This window comes from Strigops habroptila, chromosome 6 (genome assembly GCF_004027225.2).
Source record: "Strigops habroptila isolate Jane chromosome 6, bStrHab1.2.pri, whole genome shotgun sequence".
Classification (NCBI taxonomy): domain Eukaryota; kingdom Metazoa; phylum Chordata; class Aves; order Psittaciformes; family Psittacidae; genus Strigops; species Strigops habroptila.
The window spans coordinates 41,545,160-41,563,030 of NC_044282.2; the positions used below are offsets into that span (position 1 = coordinate 41,545,160).

General features: G+C 41.7%; 1 protein-coding gene across 5 annotated transcripts in view; it reads right to left on the reverse strand.

The window, feature by feature from the left end:
• ARHGEF10 (Rho guanine nucleotide exchange factor 10) overlaps nt 1–17,871 on the reverse strand; it is a 115,011-nt gene that overhangs the window by 33,405 nt on the left and 63,735 nt on the right. For all 5 annotated transcript variants that reach the window (XM_030489806.1, XM_030489810.1, XM_030489807.1 and 2 more), the window contains 4 exons: nt 5,863–5,978; nt 3,935–4,062; nt 3,345–3,445; nt 2,012–2,133 (listed from right to left, as the gene is read on the reverse strand). In XM_030489806.1, the coding sequence (XP_030345666.1) occupies nt 2,012–2,133; nt 3,345–3,445; nt 3,935–4,062; nt 5,863–5,978 (467 nt within the window). The remainder of the gene's footprint in view (nt 1–2,011; nt 2,134–3,344; nt 3,446–3,934; nt 4,063–5,862; nt 5,979–17,871) is intronic.

Genomic DNA, 17,871 nt, shown 5'->3' on the forward strand with positions numbered 1-17,871 from the left:
CTGTCTGCCTGGCCTGTCTTTTCTAAACAGCCTGTAACCTTCCATTCCGACACTCCAGTCATAGGAGCCATCCCACCATGTTTCTGTGATACCAATGACATCATATTCCCGTAGCCTTGCACACATCTCTAATTCCTCTTGCTTGTTCCCCATACTACGGGCGTTTGTATAGAGGCACCTTAGCCGAGCTCCAAATGCAGCCAACTCGATGGCTGGGGCAGCTGGAACATCTCTACATTGCTCCAAGCACTTACTACAGGTGCTGGCAACTGACCAGGAGTGTTGGGATGGATCAATGCTCCCCTCCCCCAACACATCTAGTTTAAAGCTTTCTTGACCAGCCTGGCAAGCCTCCTACCAAAACAGCTCTTCCCCTTCTTTGTCAGACCAGCTCCACCAGCCTCCAGTAGATCTGGCCTCCCAAATGGAGCCCCATGTTCTAAATAGCCAAACCCCTGACTATGGCACCAGCATTCTAACCATTTATTAACCTGCCAAACGCGCCTAGCTTTTTTAAGGTCCTCCCCTTTGTCCTGGAGAATCGATGAAAAAACTATCTGAGCCCCAGAGCCCCTAACCACCTCTCCCAGGGCTCTGTAGTCCTTCTTAATGTTCTCCAGGCTACTGCTATCTATATCTCTAGCACCCACATGGACCACTAGAAGGGGGTAACAGTCAGCAGGACTTACTAGAGCAGGCAGCCTCTCAGCAACATCCCTGATCCGAGCCCCTGGCAGGCAACACACCTCCCTCGAGACTGGGTCAGGCCGGCAGATGAGTGCCTCTGTGCCTTTTAAAGTAGAGTCCCCTACTACTGTGACCCTCCGCTTTTTCCTGGAGGCACCAGTAGTGATCCTCTTTACTGGTGCATCAGCAGGATGCTCATTAGGTGTGGTGGGTGCTTTCTCGTTAGCCCCCTGCAGAACTGCAAAGCAGTTCTGGGTGGGGACATCAGATTTAGGAGGAAGCCCCTTGTTGTTAATTGTCCTCTTCCTCCTTTTTTTGTTAGTTTTTCTCGTGACTAATTCCCAGCTTCCTGGGTTGCTGCCCTCCTTCTTTCCTATATGAGCAATGCTGGACGTTTGCAGCCCCTGCACAGTTTGGGCCTGGAGCAAGCAGCCCAGCTTCCTCTCAGCTTCCCTGGCATCTTTTAGCTCTCCAACAGCCTCCCGCAGCTCAGCCACCTGCTGCAGGAGGACCTCCACCAGGGCGCAGCGATTGCAGCCCTGTCCATTGTGCACCCTCGCCTCAAGAGACCAGTCGAGGCACTTTCTACACTCCGAGGTCTGCGCCGCAGCCTCCCCTCTCATCGGCTCTGTCTGGGTGCCTACGCTGGCCACCGCCAGGGCAGAGCTCCCAGAGCAGGCCCTGGTCCTGAGGCGAGTGCTTACCATCCCGCTCGCTGCCCGCTCGCCCTGCCTGCGCCAACTGCTGCGCGATCTGCCACGCCACGCCCTGACGTGCCACACCCTGTTTGCCCGCCCTGGTCAATGATGAACCATTAAGACTATTTGTACATTTTCTATAACACCCCATAAAACTGATCTGTTAAAATACTTTTAAAACTATGGCTCTCTGTGCTCTAATGAAAATCAGAAATTTGAGGAGGATGGTGTAACATAGTTACATGGGTGCAGGACAGCTATCATGGACATCAGATTCCTGCACTTTGTAAGCTGCAGGTTAGTTTGGAGCCTCAAACACTTTGAAACTTCAAGACCAATTCATAACTCCCAGCAGTTCTGTTACCATTGCGTGATGAGCTTACACCTGAAAACAGATGCCATACTATATAAAAGTCAACACTAAGGTTCTTGGTGCCTCAAAGATCGCAGTATTTTGCATTCCTGTGACCCTCTTGGACCTTCCATTGCAACTGATTTTACACCAAAGTAGTAACTCAAGAGAAATAATACATACACATTATTAGATGTATTTACAATATGGTTTTCTTTAGCAGTTATATCACACAAGAAAAGCAAGTGTAATCTCATATAGAAATTCTGTGCACCTTAAACTCCTGTTGCTTGGCCATCATCACTGGCATGTGTCTGACGAGGAGAGGATGTTTCTCCTTTTTTATTTGATTTCCATCATCTTCTACACAGAACCAACCTAACAGGTTATCCTCCGCTGCAATGGAAACAACAAACATCCCATAATACTTAAACTGAATATTCACTTCCACCTCTCTAAAGGAATAGAAAAGAGTTCTGTCAGATTGGTTAATACTGATCAGGCTGCTCTTGTGCCATAAATGCATGAATGACAACATAAAACTATGAGAAAAAATTCAGTATAGTAGATCAGATACATATTGATACTGCAAAAAAAGAACACCTTTCACTAAGAAAATGTGTTCTCTTAATGATCTTGTCAAGTAGGTTATTAAAATAGGACAGAAAACCTCAAGAAATCTGATTTGCAAATAGCATTTCTCTGCCTGTATGAGTGACATCACTACCAACTACTAATCATAACTATTCATAACTACAAGGATTCTCCTCCTGGAATGATGGAGACATCCATTCTCTCTTATTTTATTTTTGTTATTTTGCCTGCCTTCAGTGAGATATCATAAAAGCACTGTATTTTGAGGATGTGCTGGTGAAACTTGCTTTCTAGAAAGTGCATATCCTCCATGTTTCTCAACTCAGACATTCAAAATCCCAGGTATCTTTGGAAATCTATGCCCCCTGTGCAAACACAGTGAACTAACAAAATCACAGGACAGCACATTCTATATTGCTCCCATTTAGATCAGGTTTGTTTGTGGTAATCCCTCTAGTGAAGACTACAGATTTACGTTAAAAAAAGAAAAATCTCCCCCCCCAAAAAACTTGAGTTCTACATATCCAGCTACAGAAGTACTGCATTATATTAAAACTACACCCAGAAGTTTATTTCATGCTCAGAAAGCTAACCAAATGAACCCATCAGCTTTACTAGCTAAAATAATTCTGAGCTAAAACTGAGAAATCTGAACCTGAAGTTCCAAGTTTAAAAAGTTTGTAAGATCTGAAGAAATAAGTTTATAATGGAATAACTTCCTCACCTGTCTGTCCTGTAGGGTATCTCATTCTTGTTAATTTAGATATAACGATTAATAATGATTACCACATCATTAAAGTACTATAGAAATTCTATTCCTTCATAACCCCCATTCTACCTATAACATCATTACTTTAGTGATACACAATCACTCCTATTCATTGTATTGCAATTTTATTATCTGCAGATACATTTTTCTCAAAGTAATTTCTCTAAAAAATAAGAATTAAAAAAAATACGGTACACCAAGAGCTACCTCAACTTGATAGGAAATTTAGGTAACTAAGAATTACCAAGGGCCAGTTTAGCCATTTGTAAATTGTTGATCCAGGACTGTTTGATGGCAGGGGTAAATGTATTGAACACAGCTGTAAAGAACGTGGGCCGCCCAGACCTGCAAGACAAAAAAAAAAAAAAAAAGCCACTCTAAACACATTGAGCATAGATTCAGTCAAGGCTAGAAATATTGAGTAAGATGAAGCTTCATTATTTTCTAATACTTAGACAAAGGCACAGCTCTGATATAAGCATGCAGGCTATGATATGCTATACACTCATCTTCCTACACTTTATATGAAATGGAACAAGAAGAACACCCCCTTGGTGAAAGAATATAACAGTGGGTGTTCCCTATGAGATGTCACTGTCATGGTTCCTCCCTTCCTTCCTGTACCTGGAACACAGGGTGGTGGAACAAAGAAAAACTACAACACTGCCCTGGAACATGCAAGTTCCCAGCACTGTGGCATGAGAGCAAAAGTCGGAAGTTAACTGTGAAGACAGAAGAAGGGAAAAAGCTACAGATTCCCAAATCCTCCCTGGTACCTCTACGCCTAATACATAAGCCCATTTAGAAAGTTTTGTAATCAAGATTGCTACTGACTTGTCCTGTTTTCCTGGGAGTTGCAGCTGAATTCTACAGCGATCTGCCGCTCTGATTTCATCTTCTTTTTTCAAAATCAGTTTTTGTAAACCTGAGGTCCAGTCATGGGCTACAGATTGGTTTAAGTTCTGAAAAATTAAAAAAGCTAAGATTCAATGCCAGCCTACTGGCCTATTTCCAACAGGCTAAGGTGATCTCTGCATATAACAAACAATTTCTGGCACCTGGCCCTCATTTAGTCCACATTTTAATCATGGATAATTTAACCATATTTGAAAACACATTTCAAAAATATCTGTAAAAAAATTCCAACATAATTTATCTGATGATTCAATCTCACATTGCTCAGATTTTGATGATATACAGATGACATTCCCAAGTGTTTTTCAGATTATGTAAATTTGCATCAGGTGTACACACAACACTTTTACCTCATTTCAGTGAGAACTCACAAATTCTGTTTCTAAAGAAGATCTCAGGAAAAACTCTACAAATCACACTGCCAATAAATTTTTGTTCAAATCTTTGATCCAAAATATTTACAGAGCTATCATGAAAGATGTCTGTGCAGCTGGAATCTGTTTAAAAAGGATGCTGAAATAATAATCCGAGTTAATAAGTAAGCTGAGTGGTCACAGAGGGTAAAAGCACACCTGAGTGACGCTTAAAGCATCAATAGTAACAGGTATTCATACACAAAAGTACACTAATTTTCCACAGTCAAAAGTTTATTAAAATGGAGGTCTTTTTCAGAAATAGGGAAGCTGACCTCATTCCTCCACCAACCTGTTCCAATTATCTTGTATCTAATCATCTATAAAACATCCCTACCTGGAAACATTGACTGAATTTTAAGTTTTCAAAACATAGTTGGCTCTGACTAGAAATACAGGCAGAAACATTTTTTATATCTTACTGGGTGAATATCTGATGGTATCTCTGCTATACATATTCCCAATAATGCAGCTGAAATTTACCTTCAAATACTTGTGAAATTTTGTCCAAAGGTACTGTTTCCATAAACTTCCTTCACAGTACATATTTTCACAAAACTATGTTTTATTTAATGCCCTTGACTCTGAAGACAAGATATCCCAAAAGAAACTCAGCTTTCATATACATATTCACACACGCATATATAGTTACAGCCTATGGTGGCAGGTAGGAGTTAAAAATTATGCCTAAGCATACATAAAGCAAGTAAAACAAAGAACAAAAAAGTGGTTTTGGTTTTGTTTTGGTTTTTGGTTTTTTTTGGTTTTGTGTTTTTTTTTTTTTGTTTGTTTTTTTGTTTTTTTGTTTTGTTTTGGTTTTTTTTGGTTGTTTTTTGTTTTTTTGTTTTGTTTTGGGTTTTTTTTGGTTTTTTTTTTAAAGTCTTCAGACTATGGAGAACTTATTCTGAAATTCACTGTTAAATTACTGTATCCACCTGCCAGAATATAAGATAAATAAAAAGAACGTGAACAAAGCCAAAGCGCATTACTTTCAAAATTCCCCTAAGAATCCTTTTATATTTTTGTGATTTGCACTCAGTTTTAAGAACAGCTCCCCCTGAAAGCCAGGATTATGAGCTTGGATGGGCATCAACAGCTCCCTCCAAACAACCATCCTCCTACTACCTTGTCTAACTGCAAGAATCCAATTTCATAAGACCAAAATGTAATTGTGTTCCCTGAGCTACTGAGCAAATGCAGACACTTGTAGTATCCACTTACGCTTAAAAACTATAAAGAAAAACAAGATTAGAAAGACAGCTGTAATCTACTTATAACGCTAAACAGCTTAAAGTAAATAAATTACTAGAGGTAAAAATTATTACACTCTACAGAGAGAACTAAAGAATGCCTTGCACAGCTCCCAGAGAGAGACAGTTATGGCACTTTACAACAGGAACATATTTGAAAAATAAATCCAGCTTTGTTTATTACCTGATAGTTTCCTTTAAGGCTGCCTATTAATTGACTAATTTGACCAACTACAGTCAAGTCATGTAAAAGGTTCTGCAGATCATGGTACAGTTGCCCTGGTCCCATATAGAGCTTGTCTAAAATGAATAAAAAAATAAGGTTATATACAAAGATGTAATTCTCAGCTAAAGGAGGAAAGCATGGCAAAGATAATAATATTAACAAATATTGCTAATTCTTAACACTATGAAACACAAGCTTAAAATCAGTGATGCTCACTTTAGATTTTAAAAGCAGCTAACACACCAGTGTGCAGCTAGGGTCTTCATTATTTCTAAAAATCAGAGTTGTTTGTTTATACATATATCACTGATATTTCATTTTACTGCTCCAGGTGCTTTTAATATCCCTGCAGACAGATAATTAGAAATGCATCTTGGGAAAATATAGGTAGTAGTATGTTATCACGTATTAGCTTTACATGTACAGGCGTTACCATAGACATGTCCTTTTAGCTCACCTTACCATTGCCTTTTACATTTACAATGAAGATTCATGTTTGCTCATCTAGTATGACTGAGAGCATTATATATAGTTTTAACGAGCATGCATTAGAACTGTGACAAACACTGAAGCTTCACTGGCTCCAAAACCTCTTGTTGACATGGAAGTTTTGCTTAGCACCAAGCAGCAGACTTGCTGTTATTACATCTCCCTTTAAACATCCTTCCTGAAGGTTGCTTTTGGTCACGTGATGAAGCCAAAAATATTATTTGCAGCCTTCGCTAGGGTGGCTTAAAGCTCAATTTGTATAATCAATCGCAAGGCAGTTCTGGATCACATATCCACATCCTAACTCTAACATGAGCATGCAATTTCACTGAATCACTTGAAATTTTATTGCAATCATGGTCAAGTGAAAAAAGGATTTGCACTGAGATCAGCAACAAATCTTAACAGCAACAGAAACATTTTGCCCTAGCCATCAATACATACATATGTTTAAAAGATTACATTCACTCCAAAATTATTCTGATAGTACGATAAACTGCCTACTTAAAATGCACAAAGCTTCTTGCTAATACATTCTGACTCCCAGACGTGATGTTAGGAGCAGGATGGCTATATAATTCTTGCAGAAACAGCACTCTCTCTCTGTAAAAAACCCCACCCTGGTTCATACAGAGTCAGCATGTTTCCCTTTGGCTGTATGACAGGAACTGGGCTAGATTATCTTTCCAGGAAACCCCCGCAGATTATTTAGCTCACACAGAACAGTATCCAAACTATGGATCCTTCACCCTTACCACAACTTTGGAAGCTAGTTAAAGGTGGCAAACTTCCCTGGAGCAGAAGGATTTCAGCCCTGTGTTGGCAAGAACACAATCTAAATACAGTGCTGGCTACCCGCTCTGCAGACAGATCAGGAGAATGGACATGGGCACATGGGTGCTGGACACAGCACAGCTGCCAGCCAAGACACTGTGAGCACCTGTGTTCCCTAAGTCTGCTACAGGGACCAGCGTATAAACCAGAGTGCAACAAGCCAAACACAAAGCTATCAAAATAGCGTAAACCAGAATAAACATGAAAAATAAACACACACGAGACAATTCTTCAATCATTAGTATATTCTTAGTTATGTATCAAAATAACTCTATTTTCTGAAGACGTGTCCCTATTTGGAGGCATAGTACAGACTGAAGCCATCACTGGATGGTTTTCTTTAACACAATTCACTATATTAAGCTAGGAGCCTGCCTTAAACCTTAAAAGAGTACAAAATTTCAAGTCTCAAGGAAAATGTTAAGGGTTACTTTATCTCTGAATTTTCCACTTCACTGCAGGAAAATGCAACATTAACCTGAGATACTACACATTCTCATAAAATTTCCAATTATTATTCTCTTGCCTTTAAATCTTCTGGTAAATTGAATCAGTGAAAGAATTTCTGTGTATTGCCCTTAAGCACTAAACAGGGGAGTGACTTACTAGGGCACTTACTACTATTTACCCAGCCAGATAATAGATGCAACTTTCATCCACCCTTTGTTGCCTGTTCTGAATGTTAATTAAAAGAACAATCCAGCCTTTCTTACCCTTAAAACCAAATCAGTCCATAAGAAAAGATCATCACGTTTATTCTACACTAGGAAAAGGAATGACTGCAAGGTAGACCCAAGAGGACTTTATGCAACAGTCTTCAAGGGATGCCATAAGGAAAGCTTTAACTATTTACATAGATGGACTTGCCCTGTGCAGTATATATATTCACCATGCCTGAAAAGAGCTGTCCCCTACAATCCTCTTCCTGGAGCTACAAATGCTCTTACAAATATCCTCGTTTCAGCCTTGGGAATAAGGCATAAATCTTGACTTTCATTCACTAATTGTCATCTGAGTCTATTTTGTCTGCACCATGCATATTTTATAAGCTTTTTATAAGTCAAGATAAAAAGGATGCAAATAACAGTGTCGAAGCAAATAAACTAACGTGGCATCTGAAATTCTGTCACATAGAAAAATGAAACAGAAGTCACTTTAGGCTCATTCATTAAAGATCACATTCGTAGCACAGGAAAGAAAGCCAAAAAGCAGATCAATACATAATTAAAGGAGCCTGCCTCCACCTCTGATGTTCTAGAAAAGAAATGGCCAAATCAAGAAGAAATTTTAATAGTCAGTCAAGGACTAGATCAATAGCCATGGCTAATATTGTTCTTTCATGGAACTCCTTAGTGACCACAAACTGGAACACAGAAAAATCACTGGGCTTCAGAGATTAGCAACGATGGTCTCAGAGGAGAGCTGTCTGAGAACTGACCACATGGTTTGTGTCTGGATAATGAGTTACAACTTACAGCAATTTCATCTCTGAACAGGGTCCTGTAAAGTTACTCTTTACAAATAGGATTAGCTTCTTGGTGGTTATCAAAATGTTGACTACTAGTTCAACTGGCTGAGAATTGTCTGACAGGGTTCTTCCAGCATGAAGGAGGTGGGGGGCACATTAATATGTTCATCAGATGTGTTTCTCAGTTCAAAGCCAAAGACTAGCTGCTTCAGCCCACACAATGTTCCCTGGCAATTCAATTGCTGGCTATTAGGGGTGGGTGTTCACCCCCCTTCCCCCCCCCCCCCCCCTCCCCCCCCATAGAGAGCACTGAAAAACTCTTGGCTTCACTCCAAAGCAGATATGTGGTTGGCTTCTTTTTGTACATTGAAATGTTTCACGAATGATACAGCCATTTCCTTCCTGTTTCTAAGCTGCTCTTGCTAATTATCAAGCTCCAAAACAATTTATTTTTCCAATGTGAAAGAAAAACAACCCACCAACCCCAACCTTCCATGAGTTTAGAGAAGGTTCTCCCCAGCTCTACACATCCTATGTGTTACAGAGGACAGTGTGCCCAGGCAGGAGGAGGCAGTGTGCTGTAACCAATAACCACATCTGTGGGTTTGGAGGCAACATTTTTTGCATTCCACCTACAGATCAAGGGTGAAATCTTGGCCACATGAAAGTTAGCAGGAATTTTTTTCATCAACTCCTTTGTTGCTAAGATTTTACCAGAGGAATTCGTGCCTCCCTGAAACAGGCAAGATTACTGCCAACAACCAGTAATTCATGCAAAATACCTAATTCCTTGCACAGCATTATTATGAAATATATTCAAGGTTAAAAAAGAAAACAAAACTGCTACTTGCTTTAGAGGGAGGAAAAGAGGTTAAACATATTTTTGCTGCTATGTAAAATTGCTCCTTAGCCAAGATATATTTGAGTATAATACTAAACACTTATTTACCTGCTCGTTTCCCAGAGTTACTCTCAGCACCATAGCTTTAAATTCACCAGTTTTGCCTGGTTTGAAGTAATTCTAATTGAAACAGAAGCAATTTTAGCCCATTTACATCCAGGCATTTTCAAAGCCTGCAGCAAACTCCCTGGGTGTGGTTAAAGTCAGTTGGCTGAGGCAAAATAAGGATTTGGAATGTTGTGCATGAATACACACATGCAAGAGAAGCACCTGTGTGCTAATGCTCGGGTATGGGCAGAGGGGGACAACTTCCACCTCTGGCAGCAGGCTGTTTTACTAGGGAGCTCAGCTGGCAGCTGAGCTCTTTCCCTGCACAGCAGCAACTGCTTTAATGGGCCCCGGCAGAGCAGCTGCTCCCTTGGGATCACTGTCTATCCGGTTCCTCCAAATTTTCAGTTCTCATGAGCACCACAAGCATATTGGACATTATAATCCTGAGCTGATCACACCCTATCCTTCCTTTTGAAGAATTACTAAGGGACACATTTATTTACCATGGTGATTTGTCACTTGTACACATTTTCCACTAGCTTTTGCTGTATGTTCTGATCCTTACTTGTGAATTACTAATTTATCACAGATTTATGTTCCCAAAGGGGAAAAATAGTAGTGTTGCGATGCCTAGATGTCCTCGGTTCAGGACGACACTAGAGTAGATGCAGTCACCCACAGTTTAAATGTCTATTCCTGGGTAAGCAAACACAATGGCTCAGGTGGTCCCTTCCCATATTAAACTGCCCTTTATACCCAGCTAGGATTTTTTTCAAGTAATAGTATTATATAAATCCAAGTGGCATGCAAATAAAATAAAAGCCTCATTCAGTATACTCTCAATATCACAATTATCCTTGCAAGCATTTCTGTATTATATATCATGTTAAAGCCAAAGACTGTTAATAGATACACTCCCGGCTATCTCTTTTACTGCAAAGTAACTAATCTTGACAAGATCTGCCTTGAGTATGATTATAGTAATGACCTTTGCCCACACAGTTCAAAACCACAGTACATCAATATAAATTGCTTTCAAAAAAGCCATATTGACATGAAGTGAGAACCAAGATGTCATGGAAATTCAAGGTCCTTTGAAAGATTATTTTATTTCTGAGACACACACAGCCTTGAAGTCAACTAGGTGTTACACAAAATGGAAGTTCATGAATGCTCAACATGTGAAAACCCCAACTAAAACTGAGAAAAGCTATATTGCTGACTGTAATTCCAGCATTATGGGGCGTACTACTAAATTACTGATGAGCTTGGAAAACATGCCAGGTCGAAGGCTACTCTGAAATGCTGGTAGATCCCAAATTTGACTTGCCATTTGCAATCTGGTCTTCAAGACTGAGCACATTTGTATTGCTTCCTCCCACAGAGCCATCTGTATGTATCCAGGCGGCATACTGAAACACCAAGTGTTTGAAAGGAAGAGATTTGGAAAAGATTCAACCTTCATCTTGGGCACAAAAATCACCTGGAGTGGGGGAGAAGTTATATATGTGGGAAGTAACTTTAGAAGTTGATGTGTCTGAACTAGTACTTGTATTAGAATTACTCACTCAGAACAAATAATAAAAAATTAGGCCCCTTCTGCAACACGTGTCTAAACCAGAGGAGCTTGTACAGTGTTCTAGAAAGCAAAGCATCACAATACCGGATGAATTCTTGATCAGTTCATAATAAACTGGGCAGATGTCATGAGACGGTTAACATGTTTAGGTTAATCTATGATGATGCAGCAGTACTATATTTAAAACTACCTAAGTGAAGTCAGAAATGTTCAGTTATTTTGTTTTAAAAGTGACTTTACCCTGGAAATGTTTCACTGATTTTTATTCATCAACCAGTAATGGGCAGTCAGTGCCCCACTGCTCAGTTTTAAGATGCTCACCTTCATGAGGGACAAGAATGGAGACTGCCTGAGAGACAGTGTTATACCTGAAGTAAAATAGTTTCCTGTTCTCTGAAGATCTTGATAATTAGTTTAAACGCTCCAGGGCAGCCTTGGCTCTAGTGATCATGAGATGGTTGAGTTTGAGATCCTCAGGACGGTGAGAAGAGCATGCAGCAAGCTCACTGCCCTGCACTTCAAGAAAGCAGACTTTGGCCTCTTCAGGAACCTCCTTAGTAAGGTTTCATGGGATACAGTCCTAGAGGGCAGGGGGGCCCAAGACTGCTGGCTGATATTCAAGGATCACCCGCTACGTGCTCAGGAGTGTTGCATCCTGACTAGAAGGAAGTGCAGCAGGAGGGCCAGGAGACCTCCATGGATGGACAAGGAGCTGCTGAGGAAACTTAGAGGGAAAAAAGAAGCTTATAGAAGGTGGAAGCAAGGACAGGCGGCCTGGGAAGAATACAGGAGCATTGCCCGAGAAGCTAGGGACCAGGTTAGGAAAGCTAAGGCCCAGCTAGAATTAAGTTTGGCAAGGGATGTAAAAGATAACAGGAAAGGATTCTATAGATACGTAGCAAATAAAAGACAGGCTAGGGACAATGTAGGCCCTCTCCAGAAGCTATCAGGAGAACTGGCTACCATGGATTTGGAGAAGGCTGAGGTTCTTAATGACTTCTTTGCCTCAGTCTTCACCAGCAAATGCTCTGACCACACAACCCAAGTCTTGGAAAGCAAATGCAGGGACTGTGAGAACGAAGACCTTAGGCCCACTGTAGGAGAGGATCAGGTTCGAGACCATCTTAAGAACCTGAACGTGCACAAGTCCATGGGACCTGACGAAATCCATCCACGGGTCCTGAAGGAGCTGGCGAATGAAGTTGCTAAGCCACTGTCCATCATATTCGAAAAATCCTGGCAGTCAGGTGAAGTTCCCAATGACTGGAAGAAGGGTAATATAACCCCCATTTTCAAGAAGGGGAAGGTGGAAGACCCGGGGAACTACAGACCAGTCAGTCTCACCTCTGTGCCTGGCAAAATCTTGGAACAGTTTCTCCTGGAAAACATGCTAAGGCACATGAAAAACAATGAGGTGGTTGGTGACAGCCAACATGGCTTCACTAAGGGGAAATCCTGCCTGACCAATTTGGTGGCCTTCTATGATGGAGCCACGGAACTGATGGACAGCGGCAGAGCAGTTGATGTCATCTACCTGGACTTGTGCAAAGCGTTCGACACTGTCCCACATGACATCCTTGTCTCTAAATTGGAGAGACATCAATTTGATAGATGGACCACTCGGTGGATAAAAAACTGGCTTGATGGCCGCACGCAAAGAGTTGTGGTAAATGGCTCTGTGTCCAGTTGGAAACCTGTAACGAGTGGTGTCCCTCAGGGATCGGTGTTGGGACCGGTCCTGTTCAACATCTTTGTCGGTGACATGGACAGTGGGATTGAGTGCGCCCTCAGCAAGTTTGCCGACGACACCAAGCTGTGTGGTTCGGTTGATACGCTGGAGGGAAGGGGTGCCATCCAGAGGGACCTTGACACGCTTGTGAGGTGGGCCGATGCCAACCTTATGAAGTTTAACCAAGCCAAGTCCAAGGTCCTACACCTGGGTCGGGGCAACCCCAGGCACTGCTACAGGCTGGGCAGAGAAGAGATTCAGAGCAGCCCTGCAGAAAAGGACTTGGGAGTGTTGGTTGACGAGAAGCTTAACATGAGCCGGCAGTGTGCACTTGCAGCCCAGAAAGCCAACCGTATCCTGGGCTGCATCAAAAGAAGCGTGACCAGCAGGTCGAAGGAGGTGATCCTGCCCCTCTACTCTGCTCTTGTGAGACCCCACTTGGAGTACTGCGTACAGTTCTGGTGTCCTCAACATAAAAAGGACATGGAGCTGTTGGAACGAGTCCAGAGGAGGGCCACGAGGATGATAAGGGGGCTGGAGCACCTCCCATATGAAGACAGGCTGAGAAAGTTGGGGCTGTTCAGCCTGGAGAAGAGAAGGCTGCGTGGTGACCTCATAGCAGCCTTCCAGTATCTGAAGGGGGTCTACAAGGATGCTGGGGAGGGACTCTTCCTTAGGGACTGTAGTGGTAGGACAAGGGGTAATGGGTTCAAACTTAAACAGAGGAAGTTTAGATTAGATGTAAGGAAGAAGTTCTTTACAGTGAGGGTGGTGAAGCACTGGAATGGGTTGCCCAGGGAGGTTGTGGATGCTCCATCCCTGGCGGTGTTCAAGGCCAGGTTGGACAGAGCCTTGAGCCACATGGTTTAGGGCAAGGTGTCCCTGCCCATGGCAGGGGGGTTGGAACTAGATGATCTTAAGGTCCTTTCCAACCCTTATGATTCTATGATTCTATGATTCTAAAGAAGGAAAACCAGAAACCATTAATAAGGGCCGAGATTTGATAACTGTAATTGAAGAATTCTTCCCCTATACTTGGCACTGGATCCTGCTCCTGGGTCTGGTATGCAAAACACACAGGACAAACACCTTGAAGCTGCCCTGGGGAAGAGAACTTGTCAAAAGGAGGAAAAACATTCTACCTGAGGAGGTCTAGTGGAACCAATTTTCTCAGTGCAAGCGGAAAGGAAGACCTTTATGTGGCATTTTCATATACAAGCAATCTATTTCAGCCACAGTTAAACAGAGCTGGCAAGAAGATTCTGAATATTTGGAATACCTGGAATATCGTCATTCATTTAGCACTTGATACTGATGCCCATTCTTGAGTATTATTCTCTTTCTCTTTACAAAACCCTCCACACCAGAACACCTAGCTTTCTCTGGAAGGCCGGTGATGAGGATACCCTGCTGCACTGAAACCTTCTCTTGCACAGAAGTTGACAAATCCAAGCACCAGCCATATACAAGGGAAGCACCTCCATACCTCTGACGCCTTCCGCCTGGAAATTCTGTATGAGTATAAAAGCCAGTGACAAAGCAGATGAGATTTTATTTTTAGATGCTGAACTACAAGCTTCCTGCACATTGAGTTATGTAAGCAAAGCCCCTGACAGCTCCCCCAGCACCACCCTCCTCCTATTTGTGTCCTTCCACTTGCTCACTCATGCTCCTCCTGTTTCCATAGACACCTCAGAGAAGCATGTAGGTGGGTTGTTTTCTCGTTTCTCTCTTATGAGAGCATTTTAATAGCCAATTGGAATTTCAGTAAAATAAATAACAATTTTTTTTTATTTTTATTTTTTTTAAAACTAGTCTTGTGAATCCAAAATCCTAGTTTAAGATGTAAACAAGCCCACAGGTCAATTTAAAGTGCATAAGAGAAAAACAGACTTTCTACCTTAACCATTTTTGTTCTTTCATACCAAGTCCGACTCATGATCTCCACAGTTGCATGCTCAACTGTAGCTCACCTGACTCTCAGGTCCAAACTACACAAATATTTAGAGAGTGGTATCAGTCTCCAGGTTTGGCAATTGAAGCAAATGGGAAGTCAGGAGCGGCTTCAGAAGAAAAGAGCTTAGGTGGCAGCCACCAATGAAAAGCTTAACAGCTACTCACATGTAGCTTTAAAGCATAACCCTATATTAGGTTTAGTAACTCAATGCAGAAAGAAGCACCACAAACACATACACAGTATTAAGGGATAAGCAATAAACTCCTGAGATTACTAGAATACAAACTATTAAATTCAGACATGGAGTAAGCAAGCCTAATTACCAATACAGTCAGGACCCATCATCATCATCAACCAACATGAAGAGCATTATCATAAACATGAAATGACATTATTCAGTCTAATCGTACTTTAATCATGTAAGCACCTAAAAGTAATCTTTATGAACTTAATTATTGAATCTGATAATCTGAGCCTCTAAAACTCTTTAATGTATTTATTCCCACTGCCATGCAAGACAGGGGAGTTCTTCAAGTCCTGATCACAAAGAACCAAATGCCACCCAGTACACATAGAACAGAGCTGGGAAACAAACCTCCCAAGTATCAACTCTGACAAAGTATTTTTAACATGCTTCACCTCCCTGTCAGCTGCTAATACCTTGCTTTCAACTGGTAATTACACGAATGCTGAGACCTGTCTCGCTGAATGCTCACTGTATCAGATCTGAACACCAAAGAAACAGGTTGCACAAAAACTACAGTTCAACCACAAACCTGCTTATTCACAGTTTGAGCAATACAAAGATAAAATCAACAGCTTGCAACTACAAATACTGAATAAGGTATTAAAGTCATAGGGCTATACCATTTGTGAGTAAAATTATGCAAGAACACCAAGCAAATGCAAAGCCTCTTGAGATGGTGACAAGTAGCTCTTACATTGAGAACATGGCTTCGGGATTATATTAACTCCAGCTAATCCTGACCACCGGGGAATTTCACAGACAAAACGCCATAAATATTTTTCCTGCTGACAGAAGCAGCTGCACTGCGCCAGATATAATGAAGGAAGTGAAAGCAGTAGAGGACAGGAGGGAGAAACGCCAGAGCCCAAATACACTGACAAATGCAGACCCCACAGCCCAGCTCCTCAACATCTCTCTAGCCAGGACAACAGTCAAGTGTCTTCCTGGACTACGTGATGACTGCAGGTATTGATCAAAGGAACTCCAGGTCCTGGCTCTATTCCCATGAGGAAAGAAAATCCTGGAAGCAGAGAATTTAGAGTGAAAGAAAAGAGGTGCTATGGCTCTTTCCTCTCACAGGTCCCAAAAGAGAGGGCTGAGGACAGCATGGACCTGGAAGCTCTTGCCCTCCTACAGAGGGAGAGGGGCTGCACAGGATCTCTGAGGTGCATCTGCATGGGCATGACGGCCAGGAGAGGAACTGGGTGCGAGAAGATAAGCACTGACTTAAACAGGCAGTGAAAGTACACATACGAAGGTGTTTAACGATCAAAGCACTGCAGGGATCTCAAGACAGGTCTGTAGGTGATCGTAAACTGGCCAAGCTGCTAGAGGTTTTCCCTAAAGTTCCCACCAGACTAGTTATAACAACTCATGTGGAAATCGTACTGAGGAGCCTACCTCCCTAGTCATACTCACTTGCTTATAGCTTGGTTTCTACTCATTTTACTACTTTGCCAACGAGACCCTGGCAACACAGAAAAGGTTTATAGGAGGTGAACATCAAGCCCTACAACCATGCTAACAAATACAAAAAGCAAAGTGAAGAATCTCATCCTAAGTGGGTGAGACAAACATGTAACACCTGATTTATTCTACACCCAAGCCACCAGCTAGAAACATATATCCGCTTAACAAGTGAACTATTTAATGTCACCCAGTTTGCTCAGCTGAACAGGCTGAGTTAGATTTAGTTGAAATGTCTGGTCTTCTGTTAGCATATATCAATGATAGTCTACATTTACGAACACAGTACATATCCTTTAGTGTACAGTATTATTTTCAATAGCTTTAAAATAAAGATTTACATTATTACTCTATACATATTTCACAGAGGTGAAAGTTAGTTCAGCTAGCAATTCATGACACATCATCCTTTTAAAACCTTATCATCAATGCTAGGGTTGATATACTATTTAATGTTTAGTACTCTGCACATTGCATTACATTTGTCCAGCCTTAAAGTGGTGATAAAGTTGACAACTTTCTTTGCCTTCCCCAATTCTATATTTCTCATTAGACAAACCAGCAAAAACCCCTAGCTTTTATAGCAATGGCAATCACAGCAGCACTACCTCTGTTTTTGAGAAAAGCTGTCCTTCCACTGAGCAAGGCATCAACAGAAACACAAGTGCACACTGTAGCACATCAGACATCCCCACCTGTTTCCCTGGCAACACTTGCAGACCTACAAGAAGTAACCTCATCGAACAGAAGGAAACTTGGAAGAGAGGAATCGTGCTTGCACTTCAGGCACAACACGAATGTGTCACTACTACACTGACAATAAACAAAACCCCAGAGATCAAAGCCACAGGTGAGTGGAAGCAGAGTACAAATGTCTTCCTGCAAGTCTGACCAGGAAAGGAGAGAAGCCATGGTTTAGCAGTACTGAGGTTTGCTAATCAGTTAGGAATTATAAACCTGTGAAACAAAAAACCAACACTAAAATGCAGCCATAAATGTGGTAACCTGTTTTTTCATTTTATTGTCATATCTCGCATGCTCATGACTGCACAATATATATTACACGTGGTCTTTTTCTCTTTCAGCCTTTGGCCATATGGCTCAAATTAAACAAGTTCTTTGTTCAAGTAATAGGCTGTGCTGTGTGTGTCTTCTAATCAACATGATCAGCTGTAGAACACTGCTGACAGGCACTGGTTTCCCACACGGAAATGGCAGGATGCTTAGCCCTCTCCCTTTGCTTCT